At 35.3% G+C, this 23,142-nt stretch overlaps 3 protein-coding genes across 13 annotated transcripts in view; 1 reads left to right on the top strand and 2 right to left on the bottom strand.

Annotated features, from left to right (window-relative positions):
- spri (Src homology 2 domain-containing protein sprint) overlaps nt 1-23,142 on the top strand; it is a 269,173-nt gene that overhangs the window by 197,662 nt on the left and 48,369 nt on the right. The window lies entirely within an intron of this gene.
- LOC141429404 (solute carrier family 22 member 1-like) lies at nt 3,629-7,426 on the bottom strand. Of its 2 annotated transcripts, none has more exons than XM_074089700.1 (7): nt 7,140-7,426; nt 6,544-6,685; nt 6,362-6,462; nt 5,795-5,946; nt 4,382-4,987; nt 3,935-4,116; nt 3,629-3,835 (listed from the first exon to the last, which is right to left on the bottom strand). In XM_074089700.1, the coding sequence occupies exons 1-7, from the start codon at nt 7,304-7,306 to the stop codon at nt 3,668-3,670; spliced, it is 1,518 nt and encodes a 505-aa protein (XP_073945801.1). In that variant the 5' UTR covers nt 7,307-7,426; the 3' UTR covers nt 3,629-3,667. The 2 variants fall into 2 exon arrangements, with proteins under 2 accessions (XP_073945801.1, XP_073945802.1); XM_074089701.1 differs by having other exon boundaries at nt 6,544-6,634.
- Nucleotides 8,758-12,964, bottom strand: LOC141429605 (solute carrier family 22 member 1-like). Of its 2 annotated transcripts, none has more exons than XM_074090001.1 (7): nt 12,753-12,964; nt 11,642-11,780; nt 11,469-11,569; nt 10,853-11,004; nt 10,087-10,692; nt 9,720-9,901; nt 8,758-9,635 (listed from the first exon to the last, which is right to left on the bottom strand). In XM_074090001.1, exons 1-7 carry the CDS (start codon nt 12,917-12,919, stop codon nt 9,426-9,428), a joined length of 1,557 nt encoding a protein of 518 aa, XP_073946102.1. In that variant the 5' UTR covers nt 12,920-12,964; the 3' UTR covers nt 8,758-9,425. The 2 variants fall into 2 exon arrangements, with proteins under 2 accessions (XP_073946102.1, XP_073946103.1); XM_074090002.1 differs by having other exon boundaries at nt 9,512-9,635; nt 9,724-9,901.

The raw sequence follows: 23,142 nt of genomic DNA, 5'->3' as shown, positions 1-23,142 counted from the left end.
GAACCCATTCAAATCGTAACCAGCTCAAAAAATCTTGGTAATGGGTCCAGACTGTTGAACCTTAAATGAGCTTCTTGACAGAGTTCTAGACCACTAGACTTATTTTCTTCGTTTTAGTTTTTAGGGCAGTCGGGTTTTTTGATTTTTTTAATTTAAGGTTTTTTATTATTTTATACTTTTTGATATTTCTGTGAAAAAAGTAGATTAAAAGTATTATAACATCCCGACATCCAAATCCAGACATCCAAATTGCAGCGACTGCATGGTAGCGCCCACAAACGCTAAACTTTCGCAACACGCCATCTAAATCGTTCTTGTCTAATAAACTATTGGCCATAATTACTTAGAAATGAATGACTATTTAATATTCTGCACTGCTACCGCATCTATCACTTCCGAGCGACTTTCTATGAATTAAGTTACTAGTCGGTGCTTAAGTTAATTTATATCTTTACGGTTTACTTATAACTGTTGCTAATCAGCAGAGGTCGGCGGGGGTGAGCTGTTTTCAGTTTTTAGGGTTCCGGAGCCAAAATGGCAAAAACGGAACCCTTATCTTATAGTTTTGCCATGTCTGTCTGTCTGTCCGTCCGCGGCTTTGCTCAGGGACTATCAATGCTAGAAAGCTGTAATTTTGCACGGATATATATGTAAGCTATGCCGACAAAATGGTACAACAAAAAAATTAAAAAAAAAATCCTACCCTAACTACTACCTACTAACCTATCGTTCGGAGTTCGGGGTATCGTCGGATTAGCTGTTTCTCAGGAACCATTAGGGGTTTGCTAAGACGATTTTTCGATTCAGTGATTTGTTTACGAAATATTCAACTTGAAAGTATCGGCTAAGTTAGCTCGAAAATTATTAGTAGTTTATGAGTATGTATGAGTATGAGCAGCCTAAGGTATAAAATATACCTAAACTTGGAAGATTCCGTATAAAATACGAAATCCTTAAAAATATTAACTTAATTTTTTCGTCATGGCTACGGAACCCTATTTGGGCGTGTCCAACATGCTCTTAGCCGGTTTTTGTATAAAATAGACATACCTTGTCATTCAATGGTAAATGCCCCATGAGTAATTATAAACTAACTACTTACCTAGCTTTTGCGACTTCGTCCGCGTGGAATAGTAATTTTGGGAAATATTTATTTTTTTTAAGATAACTATTCAGCCAATAATAACTACATAAATAATATATAGAAACTTCTGCGGTTTACTGAAACTAACGTATTTTACGAAACAATTTATTTTTGTTTTAATTCAATTTTTTGGTAAAACATAAATATTTTGCGGGTAGTCATACTTTAGCGATACTACGTGTATTATTTTATCCTAACCTAACACGTGTTAACACAAAATAACTAATTTTCATAGTGAACTCTTGGCACCTTACGTCCTTTAGTGTAAGTTAGGAGGGTAGTATTATATTAAGACGACATTTTTACAAATCATACCTACACATATTTCCGATAAATATAAATAAATAGAAAAATAATGCTTGGAATTATACTATATTTTTAATTTTACGGTGAAGGAAAACACCGTGAGGAAACCTGCACAAACCTGCAAAGCAATTCAATGGTGTGTGTGAAGTTCCCAATCCACAGTGGGCTCGCGTGGGAACTAAGGGCCAAGCCCTCTTAGAGGATTCTGAGAGGAGGCCTGTGCCCAGCCAGTGGGACGTATATAGGCTGAGATGATACTATTTTTGGTCTCAGCTGATTATTCGCGGTTTGTGGTTCTTTGCATTAATAATACCTTCTAGAATATTGTATTGCGAACACGGTGCCATGAAGTTTTAGAGGCCTAATCCCAATCGTTAGATAATTAAGATTGGTTTTTGGAGTCTTTTGTATGTATTTCAACTCCAAATTTTGTTACTTTTACGGTCATCTCGTAAAATCCACATCGAAAATACAAACTGAAACATAGATGCACAGATAAACCAGAAAAAGAGACCAGCGCTGCGAATCGAACCCAGGTTCTCAGCATTCCGTGCTGCGTGATATACCGCTACACCACCACTGGACAGGAGTACAGAAACAAATTTCTCCTATGCACCACATCGACAACTTGTTTGTTTCTTATTTATACTCAAAACTGGAATTCAAGACCAAAAAATCTACGACGGACATGTCACTGTTAAATCTCTCAATGTCACTTCTGTCACTGTCAAGTAAAGTTAACAGTGATCACAAAATTCTATGTTGCTCTCGTGTCTGATATTTTTTAATGCGCAAGTTGTCTCCGCGTGGTTTCTGGAATTTTGCTATCAAGTTGCAAAAACTACAATCCCCGTACAACGTGAAGAAGAAGAATATATTTATCTTTAATTTAACTGACAATGCCTAAGCCTTAAGGCCGCCATTGAGGGGAATAATAATAACCTTTTTTAATATGATTCCTAGTATTGTTATTAAATAAGGATTTTGTGAAAAAAATATATTTAAGTACTAACTTATTTTCAACTCTCAACTAACATTGAGAAAACTTTATTCTAAGGAACATAAACAGGATAAGGTTGCGTTGTTCTATCTACCACAGTGTAGTCCTGAATATTTATTTTATTCAGTTTTTTCGTATTTGTTGTTATGGCCGCAACAGAATACATTATCTGTGAAAATTTCAACTGCCATGGTTCATGTTATGAGATACAGTACAGCCTAATGACAGACGGACAACTGAGTCTTAGTAATAGGTCCATATTAAATCACAGGAAAGGAATTTGAAAAGGTTAAATGAAATATATTTTTTAACAGTTTTAACGACCATATTTAGCCACCATAAACCCCATAAAGCGCGCTACACACTAGTACACACTAGTACTCCGCAGTTTGGTTGATTAGCTAAATGTATGTAAAAAATTAAATCAAATTAGTTGGATTTTATCTTAATTGTAAATTATTGCACCAAATGTTATGAATACCTGAAGAAATACAAGCACAATACCAGTTTTTCAACCAAAAATTACGAAATAATTAAGTTTTTATTCAGGCGTCTAGTATTTATGTAAAAGTAAGTAAACAAAATTACTTCTTTAAATTATAGAATCAAAATTACTAATAAAAAGAATATTCTATCGTGTGTTTAAAAAAAAGGAATTTACTATTGTACACCCATTTTATTTCAGTAGCAACATTGTCGTAGATTTTTGGGTCTTGAATTCCAGTTTTGAGTATAGTCACTTAAGCAGCGACACTAGCGACACCTATGCTTGAGCCCTCATTGAGAAACTTTCAGCACCCCATCGGAACTAACCGCTCACCCGGACAACAGATCAATCGATTTTGATTGCTTAATAGTTTAGTTTTCTTTTAATATTTATTTTTAAGGTGTATCCATATTAATATGCACACACACATAATAATATGTATAATATGTATATAATATGTATACACACATGACATTAATGACTTAAAAATAGCTTACTACCGCTGACATCTGCTAATCAGGTCGCTTCTAAATGCTATAGACTACCTATTCATTATGTAACCCTAATAGCCAAAACAAAAAAGCCTTGTTAAAGTGTCACCATATTTGAATTTTCCATACACTAATTATATATTTTTTTTATTTGGCATGTCAATATGGCTATGGCAATGGCAATAAATCAAACTAAACTAGACAAATAAACGTTTTAATCATAATCAGCCGAATTTCTCTTAAAACGATGCAGTGCGTCCTTTTTTACAAGAATCTATAGCCTCAGCCTGACGCACCGTGTCTGGCAGTGAAACGTCAGCTGTGTCTGGCACGAGCGTCGTCACAAGAGCCGCTACAAGAGACGTCGCGCCGTAAATAACGACTGGCAATCCTGACCAATACGCTGCCTGAAAATTCGAGAAATGTTGTAACATTCTTTACACGCATGCACACATAGAATTCAATTTAATCTAGCTTGTAAAAAGTTTTTTTTTAATAATAATTACCAACAAAGGCATCTGTGTAGCAATAATGTTCCCGATACGTCCCAAACACGCACACAGCGCGTGCATTGAGTTTCTAGTGTACGTAGGAAACAATTCAGAAGTAAAAATGTAGGTGATATTGAAGAACATCCCGGAAGTTAACTTGCTTGCCATGTAGATTGCGATCCCAAACCAGGCTTGGTCTGAAAATAACAAGTACCTTTAAGTAAGAGTTGGACTTTTAACACAAAGAGATAGAAATAAGATAGAGCTTTTGAGATATGGTCTTGGAGGAGAACGAAGATGATAAAATGGACTGAAAAGAAAATCAAACAGGAGATTTTAATTAAAATTAATGATGACCAAAAAAACATTTCGTATGTCGTGACTACTTTTAAAATATCTTGAAATTTTCAATAGTTGAAATTGATTGATAACACATACATATTTAATACATAGTTAACTTACTCTGGTTAATAAATGAGTGACTGATACATAACACTGTACAAGCAACAAAACTTAGCATCAGAGGGCCTTTCCTCTTATAGTTATTTAATAAAATCGCTGACACCAATGCAGATGGAAGTCTTACAAAGGATATCACTCCATAGTTAACATATCTATTTCCTTTTAATAAAACTGAATTAATTAACAGCCCATGGTCCACGAAAGTGCAAGTATTCCACCAAATAATACAAACAAAAAATCTTTTCAAAAGAGATTTAGATTTGAATGTTTTCGCTATCACTGCCATAAAATTTGAACTCGTTTCTTTTTCATACGATAGCGTGGATAGGTTTTCTTTAATTTCTATTTTATTTAACTTTGCAGCATTTTCTATATTCATCACAACTGTATTCTTTTTTCCTTTGGTTAGCAGCCATCTGGGGCTTTCATCAACCAAGATAATCAAAAATATGTAGAACACCATGGGTGCGTATATCACTCTTGTGTAAGTTCGCCAATAGGGGACCAGCCATTTTATTAAAGCTAGTGACATGCCACCTAGTACTAAACCGGCGTTGCTCATAGAGGTAAAAGTAGCTCGAGAACCTGTCGCCACCATTTCCAGAACTGAAAAAGACACGGATGATAAGTTTTGACAAATTATAACCTTCATTCGTGGCTGGTTGTCATATCCCACTCCTGCCAACTGTCTTAAAAGTTAATACTTATAGTTTGGGAAATTATTAATTGCACATCAAATAAATAATTGCCTATCAATTTCTCATCTTACTTTTGTACACCAATTAAATTATTTAAATACAAATACACCAAATTTTTAGCAAACCTACTGCAAATAATTGCGACCACAACGCGCAAGCCGAGCGAGCGAAGCGAGCGCGCCGCGGTAACGGCCGGCGAAGCGCCAGAACATAATTTATTTAGGAAATAATTTGGCCCCTACTAGTGCTGGTTATGTTTTAATTTACTTTTACTTTTTAAAATTTTCTTGATGTAAAGAGTATATAAATGCTGAAAATAAATTGATAGGTATACATATTATGTTGTACTTAATAAATAATAAGATGATGTCCAATAAAATGCTGTTTCATTTATGTAAACTGCTGTGCGTTATATGAAAATAGAAGCTAGATTTAAATAAAAAAGAGTTATAGGGTATGATGTGCGTTAGTCATTATTAGCTGTGCAGTATTAAAAACGAAATAGCGGTACGCCACGAATATAAGTTGCGGTTTATTACGTAATATTTTGAGTGAAGTATTTTGCTGTGCAATCAGTAATTTTAATGTGAATTCGAAATTTTTTTTTGGATAAAAAAGGACTTTTTTTGACACAATATGTGCGTTTAAATACTACCCATATAGTTCAAGGGAGATAAGCTACGTTGAGTAATGAAATGCTTGAAAAAAATAATACTTAGCATATAAAGCGGTGAATACGGATCAGCGATTGCCCCTTCGAAAAATTCAATTGCTATGTAAATCCAGTAATAACTAACGAAACTCTTCGTGAGTCCAAATACTGCGGCAGTCAAACCAGTCACGATTGCGATATTTCTTCTTCCAAACCTGTAATAAGCGTACATAAAGGTTCATAAGAATTAACTGCAAAGTATTATAGTTCTTAAACTGTACCTATAACAGGGCAAACTGGTGAAAAATCTACTCGCTTACCATTAAATGAACCCGCATGCTTGTTTGTCGACTTTGATATTAAATAAGTTTCTGGTAAAAAAAAAAACATTTTTAATACAAGCTTTTTGCTAACTGTACTTTTTGTCGACTTTACTTGCATTGTCACCCAAACCACATTTGTATTGGTACCAAATTTCAAATCAACCCGACTACTGGAAGTTGGTCGAATGAAACTTGCAAGATTTGATTAACATCGGGACAGGTGAAACTAAATAAAATCTTGTAATAATAATAAAAGTACACATTATCATGTTTTTTCATATTATTTCAATTTATCATTAACTGTTACCTGTCAGACAGCGATCCCACAAAAAAAATGCCTAACATGTAACCAGCAGCATGCGCTGTTCCAACTAAAGTCCTCTTCCACTCTTGGCATGCTAGCTGAAACTGAAAAGATCTGAATTAATCAAACCAATTTAGAAAATCAAAACGCTGGATTAAACAAAAAAATAACATATTTTTTACTACCTCTGCAACAAAGCTGTTTGGGTCTTCATAGATCCACTGACTGCAAGGCATTGGTGAATTACACCATGCTGTTGTTGTATTCTGTTCATAGCTAAATTTAGTTGATTGGCTGATGTTATAAGCTGAAGTATTGTCAGCACAGCTGATTAAACAAAGAAAAAAATATTCGAAGACATCGATGTACTCCTAATACATACCCAAGTAGGAATTGTAATATTTACATAGTATAAAACAAACTCTTATATGTTTATTTATATCTAGTGATATTTTTAGAAGGTTGATGTAGGTATATAATACTCATATATAACTAGCGACGCGCCCCGGCTTCGCTCGGATGTAGTTTTGAGTTAGTTGGGTGAAAAATGTGAAATACCTTTTGTTAGAGATTTTCTTTATTTTTATTTCAAAGTTGCACACCCGTGCGTAGTCAGAGTTAGTCGGCAGTAAATTACTGTTACTGAAGCTCTTTTTAAGCTTTCTATAATAATAATAATAATTTATTTCGGACGTAATCCATATCGTGTTAGTTTTTTTAAGTGGGTATTATAGTAGCGGAATGTTTCAAGCAGCTTTATAAATTATACTATCTTACTCACCTGTATCGAACCTCCTCAGCAATAAACATAAAACTAGAATAACACATTGTTTCAAACAGTAATGCTAAGGTCAACCACGCAAAAGAGACCGCGTGGTAAGGGCCAAGCACACTCAATTTCGCCAACACATCGTCTAGATATATCTTGTCTAACAGATTATCCCCCATAGTGTAAAATCACAGATATTTAATAATGTAGGTACACTGTCACACTAGAGCGATTGTGGAGAACTGCGCTATTATAAAACTGTGTTTAGGCCAGCGCGCAGCGCAACCATTCAGAGCTGGAGTACGTTGGCAATTAAAAGAACGCGTAAGAAATTACTACGAAGTGCAAAATTCGAACTTCGTATCATGCCGTCCCGCTGAGGCTTATACGAGTATTATTTAATACGAGAGTGAGAAGGACGGTACGAGACGAACTTCGATTTTCGAATTTCGTAGTAGCCGCCAGGACTTTAGACGTGCTGAACAGCTGTACACAAAAGTAGCGCTCGTGATCATGGTGAAGACGAACTAGAGACAGAAATTTAAAGCGTGCTTTCGGCAACGGCTAATGTATGTCTGGTTAAAAAAATGTTAAAGGTATTCTTCGGCGCAAATACCACTTCCTTCATTCGTATAGAAAACAAATATGTTTCACTTTGAATTTGTACAGTGCAGAATTAACGTAATTTTAGCTTAACACGCGTTCTACTTTCGTCGTGCGTCCCAATGTGACAGCAATATTTTTCATTTTTTTTAATCTCTTTATATTTATTAGATAGAAAAAATAACAGTTTAAATTGCATAAAAAGAAGAATAATTAAAAATATAAAAATATTCAGCCACATGCTAAATTTCATAAATTGCATAAATTTTAATTAAAGACCATACCTCTCATTTGACTTTATTAAAGAACGTTAAAGGTACTACTACTATATCAATAAACTAAATAGTAAAGAGTTAAATTAATTTACATCATAATAACAACCTTCAAAAGAAGCTCTACGGAAACTCGGGAACGGCCCTTTCACAGTACTTTAATATGAGCATATTATGGGTAAGTAATAGAATATGTAAGCCCTCTTGTTCTGAGAGGAGGCCTGTGCCCAGCAGTGGGACGTATATAGGCTGGGTTGATGAATAGAATATGTAAACACGAAACATATAATATAATGTCTTAAACTTTCGTGATTTTCACTCATAGTCGAAATACCACGCACAGGACTTATCACGCCCTAACACACACGAGTAATATTTACCTCGACGTTTCGGCAACATTACAGTGGCCGTGCTCACGAGTAGACTCAAAAAACTGATTCTTGATTTGTGACCTTTACAACCCATTTAATACATTCAAACTTACAATTAAGTACACATTTATCATATCTTATGCCTAATAACTCTCTAAATTTCTGAAACTTAACCCTTCCTAAAGCTTTTGTTAAAATATCAGCTATCTGATCATCAGTCGACCCACCTTCTTTTCATAATCATTCACAAAATGGTAACATATGTCAATGTGTTTCGATTTTTTGGAAACTTCCCATTTCTAGCCAAACCAATTGCCCCTGTATTGCCCTCATATATATTTACGAGTATACCGTCTTTAATTTCAACATCTAAATCCCCTAATACTCCTTTAATTGGCAATACCTTTTCAACACAATCAGCTAAAGCATAGTATTCTGCATGCGTAGAAACTCTAGACACAATCTTCTGTTCCTACCGACTGCGCCATGTTTAATACCGGGAGGACGTAAGTCAAACACAGTTGCTAGATTCAGACTGGTTTATTAGAACAGCTAATCTACCCACATGCATTAACAATCATCATCTACCCACATCTGAGACCTCCACATCACAACATTTCCAAAGACTTTGATTACTATACCGCTTGTTGATTTTCGGTCTTGCATATGCTTGGCCCCGAAAATATCCTTATTAAAAAAAAAACTTTACACATCTGTGCTTGGGTCATAGGATTACACCGTCCTACCAAATTTCACCTGATTTGGTCCAGTAGATTCGGAGCTGGCTGTGACAGAGGGACCGACAGACAGACGGACGAGTAATCCTATAAGGGTTCCGGTTTATGTACGGAACCCTAAAAAGGATTATGTTTCAAAATTCAGGGTTTGAATGCTTTGAATTATTAAAATAATGTTTATTCACATAATTACAATTGCTTTTAATGTTCTCTCATTTTTTGTATACATTTATGACCGTGATTTGCATACTAAGATGTCTTCAACTGAATCAAAATACTATATATTTTAAAATCCCTAGGCTATTATCACTAGGTTTAATTGAAACTTGCTGAACTAATCCTCGTTCGCTGACTGGTGTGACGTTTTGGAAGAACCCTGGAATTTAATTCGTCTAATGCCTCTGCCTGACGCACCGTGTCTGGCAATGAAACGTTAGCCGTGTCTGGCACGAGCGTCGTCACAAGAGCCGCTACAAACGTCATCATGCCATAAATAACGATTGGTAATCCTGACCAATACGCCACCTGAAAATTAAGGAACCGTTGCAACATTCTTTACATGTACACACACACACATGAAATAAAATCTAAAAATGTTATTTTATATACCAACAAAGGCATCTGTGTAGCAGCTATATTCCCAAAGCGTCCCAAGCATGCACACAACGCATGCATAGAGTTTCTCGAGTACGTAGGAAATAATTCAGAAGTAAAAATGTAAGTGATATTGAAGAACATCCCTGAGGTTAATTTGCTGGCCATATATATCATGATACCAAGCCAAAGTTGGTCTGAAAATAAAAGGGATAATTTTTTTAAAATGATCATTTCAACACAACAAATCACATCAAGCCCTATTACGACTTAAAACTGGCGTCTAAAAAAGTTTTAAAGATTATATAGTTGGAATATTTATTCTACATTCTTGTGTTACTTTAATTTTATGCTGATGATGAAACTTAATGCGTTAACTTACTCTTAGGCATAAAGGGCTGACTGGAACACAGCACCGTGCAAGCAAGGAAACTTATTACCAGCGGTCTTTTCCTCTTATATTTATTAAGTACAATTGCTGCTATCAACGCAGCTGGAAGTCTTACAGATGCCACCAATCCGTAGTTAAAATATTTATTTCCTTTTAATAGCACGGAATTCAACGTCAGTCCATGGTCTACGAAAGTGCAAGTATTCCACCAAATAATACATATAAAAAATCTTTTCAAAAGTGATTTAGATTTTAAAGTCTCCACTATCACTGCCACAAAATTTGAGCTCGCGTTTTTTTCACATGACAGCATGGATAGGTTTTCTTTTATTTCTAATTTATTTAACTTTGCAGCATTCTCTATGTTCTTCACGACTGCGCTCATTTTTCCTTTAGTTAGCAGCCATCTGGGGCTTTCATCAACCAAGTAAATCAAGAATATGTAAAGCAGCATAGGTGCGTATATCACTCTTGTGAAAGTTCGCCAATATGGGACGAGCCATTTTATCAAAGCAATTAACAGACCACCTATTACTAAACCGACGTTGCTCATAGAGGCATAATTAGCTCGCGAATGTGTAGACGCCGTTTCCAGAACTGAAAAAGATATCACTTGAGACCTTCATAACACATTTTAATTCGTGATTGTTTGCAATGTCGTTCCTCTTTCTGCAAACTGTCGCAGTTACAGATACGACGGTTAGCGGTGGGAGAGACTGAGTGCGTGAAATTAAAAATTAAAAGAAATTAAAATTACTTAGCATATAAAGCGGTGAATATGGGTCAGCTATTGCCCCTTCGAAGAATTCGATCGTTATATAAATCCAGTAAACACTGACAAAACTCTTCGTGAGTCCTAGCACTGCGGCCATCACACCAGTCATTACTGCGATATTCCTCCTCCCAAACCTGCAACACACAGAAATATATTCACCAGAATAAACTGCATAGTGTTACTTCATAAAACATGTTCAAGTTTTTCAATATAATTATAATATTTATTTTAATTGACAAATAACAGAAAATATTAAATCTATATGGTAAATAAAATAAATTAAGAACTAAATTGTATTTAAGTAAAATCTCAGTGACGTGGTGATTAAAAAGTTCACAGCGTTCCCTTGTTTAATGGTAAAGCTAATTCGTAGAGATAGATAGGGTCCAATCAAAATCACAGTAAGTAGTAGATTAGAGGACAGGCCATTAGTACCTACATAATATGGTCCGTTAGTCAAATCACAGTCAGATGGAAAGCTGTTTAGACTTACGCAGTAATCATAAAATTGGCCTGAAAATCTAGAGCATAATTATTATAATGATTGGCACGCTTGCGAAGCAGATATATGATAATTGTGTTACTCGTAATCAACTACCTGTCAGACAGTGATCCTACAATAGTAATGCCAAACATGTAGCCAACGGTATGCGCTGTTCCTACTAAAGTCCTTTTCCACTCTTGACATGCCAGGTGAAACTGAAAACATTCAAATGAATTAAACAGATTTGTTAAAGCTGGATAGAAAGAAAAAACCTTTTTTTTATTTACCTCTGCTACAAAGCTATTTGGATCTTCATAAATCCACTGACTGCAGGGCATTGGTGAATTACACCATGCCGTTGTTGTGTTCTGTCCATAGCTAAAGTTGGACTGGCCAACGTCATAAGCTGAAGCATTATCAGCGCATCTGATTCAGAAAGATACAATTTTAATGGTGGATGTGACATACTTTATGTATATCGAAAATACAAACTGAAATATAGATGCATAGAAAAGCCAGAAAAATAAGACCAGCGCTGGGAATCGAAACCAGGTCTTCGGCATTCCGTGCCACGTGCTATACCACTACACCACCACGGGACAAAAAATAATAATTTGGAATTGAAATAAAAAGTATAAAAAGATTCCAAAAAACCAATCATACTTTATGTAGTATAAATTTAACCTTGTACTTTCAGAGTCCTGTTTATTGCTGTTAAGCAAAAAAAAACATCTAGCATCCTATCATCTGGCAGCGAGTGGGGTGTTTCAAACAAGAGTGCTTAAAACTTAAATACCGCTTAGCTTCAAAATCCAACAATGCTCGGTGAAAGCGCCTCTAATAAATACATGTGTATATATGTTATTTGATCGGTTTTTAATGGGCGTTGGAAAAGCTCTCGTGCGAACTGGGCCTTACGCGAATATAATCACTAGGTCGTAGGTTATCTCTTGCGAATTTGGCCTTACGTGAACATAACACGGAGGTTCGTATTGCTCGACAGATTGACGAATGCGACTGTCTTATCAGCAGAAAACATTGTTGCGAGTGAACTTGTTTCAATAATAAACACAAGTAGCCTTGTGGTAGTGTTGTGTGTGTATATAGGGACTGGGGAAATATGTTATCAAAATTATAAATGTTTGCTCGAGTTTTGTATGTGTTTTTAGGAACGTAATTAATTTTGAGATCAGTTGAGATATGTCATGATCTACATACGAAAAGTAGTAGGAACCTTTAAAAAACGTAGAATAAAATACATATAATGGTAAAGATATCTCGTGTTTCTCATTGCATCTTCTGTGTCCAATCCAATGATGTTTAAAAAACAAAAAATAATTATTTTTATTTTATTGATTTTAACTTATATAATCAGGATAATGAGATAAGATAACTCACTTGTATCGAACGTTATCAGCAATGAACACATAATTATAAAAGCAGAATGCTTCACCCACTAATGCGGTACCCAGAAGCACAATGGTGACCGCGTGGTAGCAACCGATCAGACTAAATTTGGCCAACACATCGTCTAGGTATATTTTGTCTAACAAATTATCCGTCATTATGTCAAATCGTGGTCAGTTCATTTGCTGTGTGTGTTACACTCACGAGCGGTGGTGAAGAACTGCACTACAATAAAAGGCAATAATTATTTATACGAGGTAGTTAAAGTGCGAAAATACGTACGAGTAGTAAGTACAAAACACATCAAACAAGAACTCAATTTTAACGCGCTTTTATTACCGTATATTTCGATTCACAAGAGCTGGCACAAATTATTTAAATAACTAAATGATAATGTACTAATGAACTAAAATAATTTCTTTGCTCACCAGCGACCAGATTTTTAAACAGCTTGTACGAACAATTACGACAACCGTTTGTTCTTGTTATTGTTATATGTACAGCAGGTATACTACATCTGTCAAAAGAAAGCTAGGACTCAGGAGGTTAGAAAAGGACAGCTGAGTACGACATTAGGTAAGCAACATTATGTTAGGGACATTAGTTTTGTGTTATAGCACGCAGCACGAATTGCTGAGGACCTGGGTTCGATTCCCAGTGCTGTCTCTTTTTCTGGTTTTTCTGTGCATCCATGTCTCAGTGTGTATCTTCGATTAGGTAAGCAATTTTATTTGAAACGTGAGTGTTATAAAAATACTTGTCACCGTCACAATAATTATCACCAGCAGTAAATATGCCGTTAAACTGATACGAGTGTTCATTTATTCATAATAGTTAATGTTACATTATCATTGTATCAATATAAGATTAAATAAAAGATTAGGCAAAGAAACAACCAAAATATGTCAATCATTGTCTACAAGTTAAAAATAACAATTAAATTACATTAATTAATATGTACATCAATTTTAAAACAACTTGTAGGTATACACAAACGTGACAACTGTTTGTTATTATTATAATGCGCTATTAATACTGACTTTGTTAGGACGTCTGACATTGAGAGTGTGTGTGTGTTTTTTACTCTTATATAACGCTGCCTTTCGTTTACAATTTCCTAATTGTTTTGTCTCCCTGCACATGCGATGTTCAGTTCCCTTAAGAAACCGGTGCCTGGAAGAGGGTTGATAATGAATCCCTTGCACTACATCTTCCATAGGAAATGACTGCAAAGTGTTTTTCTATTCTCCCACCGAGTATAGGGGAGAACCCATAACAAACCTTGATACACCTTGTAAGTACATAAAAGTTTTCTCTGTCTGTAACTTTTATTTATTTTGTTTCTTTAATCTTAGAAACATATTTTTTTATAGTTCCAAAAGGATTGCAAACTTGTTTATTTGACATTAATTTCAACTTAAAACATCTCTAAGCGTTCCTAAGAAAAATAATCCTATATTGACTGATAGATGAATAGACAGACGGGCAATACAATACAATACAATGACTCTTTATTATAAAGAGTGTTATGCAATAGTGTGTCAACCCTGTTTAATTTTACAATACAATGTCAACCCTTAGAAAATAATTTACCTAACAGTTGACATTGTATTGCAAAATGACAGTGGGTTGACTCAGTATTGCAAAACAGCGTCCTATTGTACACCAGAATTAGTAAGCGATACAGAAAACAGGTACACAGAGACAAAGTAGTGGTCTTACACGGATTAAATTATCCTATTGAGATACAGAACCCTATTTTTTTATTTTCTGTTCATGATCTTAATTATGGTCAGCACTAAGCAACAAAAATCAAAACGAACCATCTGGCGTTGTATATGAGATTGCAATTGCTATACTTACCTATTCTGCTTTTGATAAATACTTCACAGTTATTAAAAGTAGTCGTTCCACCATTCAACTTGATTTTTATCAACAAGTAAGTCATAATCATTGTGTTTATATTTACTAGTAAGCAGCAATTTTATCCATAAGGTGACGTTCACTCGCATTTAAAATTGTAAGGAAAGTTTTTTAGTTATGTATTTGACACATGTCACTTCATATAAAAGTATCATTTTAGATCAAAGGCGTGTTTTTTTCTAGTGAGTTCAAGTGATCAAATACGCCCAATAATACTGCCCTTTGCCTTTTATCCCGAATAAAATTAGATTCCGCGGGCACACGATAAATTCTTAGCAGACCACAAAACCACAAAGCTATAGCTACCTATATCAATTGAAATCTGTTTTATCTAGTAAAGGAAATATTCCTTCAGCAAAGACATTTCGGGTGTGCAATGGCGCTTGACGGTTTATGTTGTGTGAAGGCGCGTTCAACAATAGGGGGCTGCAATCTTTATCTTGGGACATCTGGGTGTAATTGTTGGAGAATTTCCTTGATAGCGGCGTGATTTTCATCATAGGGGATATTTATTACGCTCAGTAGTAGAAATCTATAATTCTATATCTACATTATTACTTATTGAATACACTTTCTATTCTATGTATTTCATAATCTTTCTTCTTCTTAGCGTTTTTCTACCAAGCTTCCTTCGACCGCTTCCATACCGATCTATGTTGGCTGTGAGTATCCAGTTGCTGCCTGCTATCTTCTTTATTATCATCCTGCTACCTTCTTTGTGGCCAACCAACTGATATTTTTTGTTTCATTCATGAATTCAACCATGTACTACTCAAAACCTATCGTCGGTGATACTGCAATACTGCGTAACTAGCATTTCCCATAAGGTGTAATTTCACTGCAAACAGTACTGACATTGTACTGTTCTGACAGTACAATTTATATAATGTGTGTATGTTCCGACGCTATCTATACCTTGTAAATATTAACATAGCTTATACATACCAAATCAATTCAGGTTGACTGACATGACTGGCTATATAGTGTTAACCCTATTTTTGATTTTGATGACCTTTTTCTTTCAGGTACTTTTTTAACACTTTAGAGAGTTCGAAAATTCCAGCAAAAATTATTCAAGACAAATATAGTGTGAAATAAATTGTCTTGAGCTCATCTGTTCAGTTACTTCTGCTGTTCTGCTGCAGAAAGGTCGAATCAGATACAATACGGAGCCAGCAGACGCTACTCGCTTAACCAATCAACTAATCCCTGTTATCGCTGACCCACTTATGACAATGGCCGGTTGTTTGTCACATTCAATAAATAAAGTTTCGTAAGATGATATTGAGACGTCGCTGTTGTTGTTCTTTTAATTTAATAAACACGTCTTTTACGTTGTCTAAAGCAATTAAAATTGTTATATTGTGTAGAATTCGACTGAGATACCAATTTTGGGTGACCTATATTACAATGACGGTGCTATCTTCTACACATTACATTATGTAAGACATCTACAGTTCTTGCAACAACAATAATGTAACAGAAAGAATCTTGGATTCCAAGTGTCCGCCACTATGGTCCACTGGCAAACCCTTTTTTTTTCTTTTCGTGTTCTACGGCATGCCTGTTTAAAATGCATGGCGAGGATCTTGGCCAAGCAATGAACAAACAAAACGCGTCAAAGACAGGTACAAGGCACATACATGCAGAAATGCTAAATAAATCTTACTTAAAATATTTATATTAGCTCGAAGAATTGCGAAACTGAAGTGGCAGTGGGCGGGGCATATTGCTCGCAGGACTGATGGCCGATGGGGTCAAAGGGTTCTCGAATGGCGTCCGCGGACTGGGAGACGAGCTGTCGGTAGGCCTCCAACAAGATGGAGCGACGACTTGATTAAGATCGCGGGATCGCGGTGGATGCGGAAAGCACAAGACTGGTCTGAGTGGAGAGCCTTGGGGGAGGCCTGTGTCCAGCAGTGGACGTCTTTCTGCTGACATGATGATGATGATGATGAAAATAATATTTTTCTTGACAAACATAAATATACATAGTATCTAACTTTAATTCCGCTCCGCTAGAAAGCCGCAAAGAACTCGAAACATGTATCCGCCACAAAGGGACGCCTTCGAGCGAAAACTGCGCGCCGTCGGAACATTACAGTTATTTTGTTGTATCAATGCCATTGTTGTATAATTATTATAATCACTTGCGAAACTGCACTATTTACTGCAGAGTTCAACGACCTCAACCTTGATAATTAACATTTAGTATGACTTTTGATTTATGGTTACATTTAACTTGTCTTTTTGATGTTAGCAATTAAGACGATGATTTACAATTTACAACCAGGAAACACTTTGATCTTTGCATTGTAAACTGAACTGATATCGATACTACTATATTTCATTCTAGATATCATGTGACAAAACAGACATGAACGTGCCAGTATATTTAAATTTGGTTTGTCTTCGCTGAAGTCCGCATTTTCATAGAGGTTGTTGCATCTTGTCTAATAAGATCCATTTGTTATTTAGCATGCTCATATCAAAGTTATAATAATGTTATTTTGAATGAAGAATATATCTTGATTGTAAGATTATGTCGAACGATCTACGGCCCTTTTATTTTGCTTACCCGTTTCTAATCATGATTAAACGCCCTCTTGAAATGGATAACCAATTTTTAAGCCTTGTTTAATGAATGATTATGCTTTCGTTGAATATAAACAAAGCAACAAACACTTCCTAATAGTTTATTGTTGGTTCGAGTGAAATAATGCACTCCTAGTTGAAAACGGACTTAAATCAATTCCGTAGAACTGCTGTCATAATCAGAACATAACGGTCGTGTTCAAACAGGAAAGAGTTGCAACCGTATTACCACATGTCTCGCAAATGTAGCTACAAATTTAATTTTAGCCGCTCTACGGGTTGACATACATTTCAAACGCCAAATTTAGACTAAATTGTTCGCACACTGTTTTCAGCGCTCAAATTCCCAGCGGTTTTATTTAATTAATATTACATCACGAAGTAGCCATTTATAAAAAAAAACCTAATCGTGTAAAACGATAAAACGCAGCGTGTGGCTGAAATTCTAATGAGTTTGTCCATTATTAAGGATTAGAATAAAGATCTGCTTGCTTGTTTTAATAAAGGATAATGGTGGAACGCCATATTGTGTAGATGCAAAGTGGGTGCAGCGTTTGGAGCGCAGCGTGCGATTTTCAAGGAACATTTTTAATATTCTGTAAGTAGGTACATACAAGTGGTACCCACTCTTGAGATGTGGCTTTCACTATAACTACCGAATATATGAAGATTAAAATGCTTCTCTCCTCGAATCCCTCCGGTTTGATAGTTTTAAATATGGACTATAGATAATTATTTCTATAGGTAGTCAGAGATTTGTATTAACAAGGATGGGCACCCAACAGAACTGTCCGACTCCGATTTCATTTATTTTGATATACGAGTATGTTATTTTTTTTAGACACGTATTCTTTAGCTGCCCAAACTCAACCTGTTTGGAGAAAATGTCCTTCAAAGTACTGAAAATTGACCAAACCTTCTAATTTTTGTTAAAGATTTGTTCAAGAAAATTGATAATTAATTACTGGTTTCGTTTGTTTTGTCATTTCACCACAAACTCATATTTTATATAAAAATACACGTCAAAGTTTCAAACTTTTCACCGCATCACTCACTTCCCTTTGGTTATTTTTTTGGCTTGAAAACTTTTGATCTATTATTTAAAAAAACTGAACATTTTATTATTTTTTCCAACATATAACGAAACCAGTAATTAATTATCAATTTTCTTGAACTTTGCTAATTTAGCCCATATATGTATAGGGCAAAACATTAACCAAAAAAAAAACACATACAATATACGTTATATCCTTTGTCATATTTGCTAACCTGAAGCATCAACTCCATGCCTGAAACCGGCTGAGCTATAATGCCAACAAACATTCCTGTATCATATTTGCAACCTACAAACTTGAAATCACTTATTTATATATTTCAAGACAATTAAGCAAAAGCTTCCCCGTCTTTCCCACTGATTGTATTGAACTAACCGTACAAGCTATTGTCAAACAGAGCAATGTCGTCTGAAGAAGACTAAAGAATATCGTCAGCAAAAGTTTCAGCCTTCAGCACTACATTTCCCATTTAAGAAGCAGTGAAGTGTGAAGCATTCAATCCCGAAGCCGAGAGCCTAATGCATCGCAGAGGCTCTTTGAGTGCTCGCTTCGATCGGGCCCCCATTTTTCTATTACTTATTTCAAGCAGTTATAAAAGGAATTGCTATTTTCTGAGCTAATACAGTTTTAAAAGACCCTAATTTTGTACTAAAGAAATGTTACTTAGAAGTGAGATAAAAAAGTCTACTACTTAGCTTTTACCTATCTAAATAAAATCGTCATTGATCGTGAAAATTTAATCGGTTTTAAATTTACATTATCTTTAAATAAATATAAACATGGATTTGTGGAATTTTGAACTAACTACATAGGTAGGTACTTAACTTAATGGTGATGAATTTTTACTTTATATTTACTAAAACTGCTAGGTCTTTTAAACGAGCAATTCTGGTCTATTTTTTATTTCCGAAATTTCAGAAAGGGAAATTTCTAACTGTTTGGTGAAATTTGTCGCTTGGGGGTTTTTTGGAGGGCAATTTAATTTGGTCTTATTTCTGGAAAAACTCATGCTTTTGAGTTTTAGCCCGAGAGAAGCTCGATCGCCCAGATAGAAGATAAGTAAAATTAATAATTACACCTAAATGATTCTTAAACAGAAAACTGAATTTCATTGCATTTTACTACTACCGGCAAAACTTAAAGCCGGTAAACCGGTACCGGTAAACGCAGATACCAGTTGTAATTGAAACTATAGTTTCGAAGTTTATAATGCAGTTTCAGCTATCGGACCGATTACATTATTAACAACCAAGTAAATATGTAGAACATTCCATTCATAACGATAGGGGCTAAGCGTTCAAGTAAGGTTAAGTTAATATTTGTCGTTAATATTTGTCGAAAATACAAACTGAAATATAGATGCATAGAAAAACCAGAAAAATAAGACCAGCGCTGGGAATCGAACCCAGGTCCTCGACATTCCAACAACTGGACTGGTAGTCCAGTAGTGGTGTGGTATAGCACGTGGCACGGAATGCCGAGGACCTGGGTTTCGATTCCCAGCGCTGGTCTTATTTTTCTGGTTTTCTTATGCATCTATATTTCAGTTTGTATTTTCAATATGAGTTTTACGGGATAACCGTAAAAGTAACAAAAAATTTGGAATTGAAATAAAAAATACAAAAAAATCCAAATAACCAATCTTAAAATATTTGTCTTCAAAGACTTTATGAATCATTTAAATTTATCGTCATAGTCACAGACAAAATAACGTTTCCCCGAACCACGGCTGCACAGTTGTTTTCAAACAAGTGTCTGAAAACAACTTTAGTTCTGATTATATTATCTAAACTTGTAAGTATTCATAAGTAGGTTTTACCCGCGGCTTTGTTCGCAGCCATTGAGCAGTTGAAATGAAATTCCGGGACTTCACTAAATTTCCATAGGAATTCCTAAAATTTAGATCATGCTTTATTAACGTGGGATCAAGAATAGCAATGCAAAATTGTATGGTTCTCAAGGGTTAAGATTTTGGAATAATTCATATGTGAATCTCAATCTCGTGGAAATATCAAGATATAAGTACCATTATGTGTTATTCCAAATATCCATGTACATGTGAGGTTTTATCTCAATCCATCCAACCGTTTTATTAAAACACACGCACAAACTTTCGTATTCATAATATTAGTAGGACATCTTACATGTGTTATCAAGGTTAATACGATGGCAAGCAAACATGGCCATTAGACGTCTGAGCCATTCAACGAGGAACCCAATTATCCTCATTACGTGTCTCGTACACTTCAATTTACTCTCATAATAACTGTTCTTTGTATTGTGTATTTGGGGAGCAAGATATGATGTTCGATATTGGTTTAAAATATAAATAGTACATCTTCGCCCACACTTTAGAATCTTCCGAGGCCTTTTTGAACTGAGATGGCTAGGAACAAAAACGAGCTTAACTTAACGTACAGCTTAAATGCATTCGATTGACTTTTCAGCTACATTACAAGGGCCGTGGTCTTAAGTCTTTCGTTTATTCTATGTTTTGAGACGAGGTTATCTCTCGGATGTGCCATTAATTAAGTCCCATCCCAGCCATAATAATATTTTGCTTTTCAAATACAAACAATCCGAAAAACCGCACATTCCAATATTTCTGAAGTGAACCTACCTACACTCATAAAGCAGTAATTTCAAGTGATGAGTAAACATTGTTAGCATTGCATTCTAAATGAATCCCAACAGTAAACCCCATAGATTCTGTAGCTTAGCTCGGTAGCGGTGGCCTAGTAGACAAATTGCTGCAATCAACCTCCCTCCACAGAAACCATGGGATACAAAGCTCATAGAATACGCGACTCTAATGTCAGGGTTTAAGAAGCTGGTATCCAATTTTACTGTAGTTGAAGATTCTGTTATGTAGCGGGGACAAACAAAAGATTGCTTAGCGGTTCCTGAGAGTCATTAGTAGTCGACAAGAGTGATTGAAACTGTGGTCAAATCAGGCGCTCCTGATATATCCTTTTTTGAAGGTGGAAGCATTTTACACCGCCCCTGAACTATATAGTTTAAGTATTAGTAGTATCTTCTAAGATGTTTAGAGTTAGGTATTTAGCTAAGAGCCCCTCTACTTCTCTGTTGAATTTAGATTTAAACATAAAATTTTTATTTTTTATCTATAGGTATGTATAGGTATTTCTAATTAGTTTTGAAAAAATACAATCTTCCAAGTATTTTGCGGCGCATTCCTCTTGTCAATGATGGTCTTTCCAGAAGCGCTGGTAGTATTTTAACGTTGCAGTGTTCACGTATTGCACTTTTTCCACCCTATTTCGGAAAAAAAATATTTAGGTACACTAACAGTAGAGTATTATTGTAAGAACAATATTGCTTTCAGCAGACATAGAGTAATTGGATTAGTTCCATGCAAAATGGGAGCTGTAACTGACTATCCAATGTCCATGCGTCTTGGCTTGTACCGAGCGCGCCGCGTGCCAGAACTGACGCCTGGCCAATCCAGATACGCAGCGGAACATCTGTTTATTGGGCGTAAAGGATATTAACTGAGAGCAATTAATAAACGAGAGTATTAGTTTGAACGGCCGGGTAGCCTAGAGGGTAGAGAATCTGATTGCGAAGCTTCGGGCTCGATCCCCGGTCGGGACAGATATTTGTGTGAAAAATACGAGTGTTTGATTTGAAGCCTTGTAATATCTTTTTAAGTTTCAACTTATTTATCCATTGTATATTTGAAAGTTATTTTCACTAATTTTCCAGTGTTGACTGACTTCAAACGCAGCTTACACTCCTAGTAGTGTATTTTATATAAATCTAAGTTAACAAAGTCGTTTTAAGCATATCCTCGCTGAACCAATAAGAAAAGAGGAATTTTCTTATTCAAAAATAAATTAAACACGACTCCGAGAACATTTATATTCAGTAAATTAATGTAAACACGGGATTTAAAAGGAAGCTCTCATTATATATTAACCAAAGGAGGGATGTTCCCGTTTGCTTTCGCTTTGATCGTCCCTCTAATCCTTGGGATTAAGACTATCTGTTGACGTCTCACTTTTGCATAATTATTCGCTTTATCAGCTGGGAAAAAATCAATTTGTGTGTGAGAGTTTCCAACCGCCGGTTTCATTGAGGGCTCAGGAATAAGTCATAGTCTAGGAGTCACATTTTATCAGTCAAATTAAAGCTATATTATTAAAACGTTCTTATAAAGTATCAGCTTCACTATTCTCTATTTATTCATTTTCACCCACTTCTTTTTGTGGTACACTGACACGAAACTTAGCAATTATTATTGGGCGTAGTTCTAATGACAATACAATAATAATGGTACCATCGAACTGATTTCACGATAGAGCAGTCAGGCAGATTCAGTCTGTTTATCATTAAAGTATTTTTTTTAACTATTCTTTACTTATTTTTCTTTTTCATCTTACGGCATTCTAATTACTTCACAATTTCAGCTGCGCAGCTGAAACCCAAAATCTCTACGTTTGCTTTGTAATGTTAATACTCGTATTCTATAATAGCCTTTATGTAAATTTATTCTTTCCTTCTAAATTCAAAAAGAGAAAAACGTTAGGCGGACGCCTTGTTCTGTTCCCACAGAAACAGACGATTTTTTAACATGGAGTGAATATTTCCGTTACGCAACCGAAGTGTGAGTTAGGTATATCTTCGGATGTAATACCTCCAAGTTAGTGTGCGCAACCTTTGCAATACTTATCATCATTCAGATCATGTATAAAATTAGACAATCCAGTCAAATCATGTTGTACGTCAGTGCAACTTTTTAACAAGTTTTTATCTATCTATGCTTAAGTATTACCGCTTAGCAAAAA

Source organism: Choristoneura fumiferana, chromosome 7 (genome assembly GCF_025370935.1).
Source record: "Choristoneura fumiferana chromosome 7, NRCan_CFum_1, whole genome shotgun sequence".
NCBI classification, from domain to species: Eukaryota; Metazoa; Arthropoda; class Insecta; order Lepidoptera; family Tortricidae; genus Choristoneura; species Choristoneura fumiferana.
This window is presented reverse-complemented; position numbering and strand designations above follow the sequence as displayed.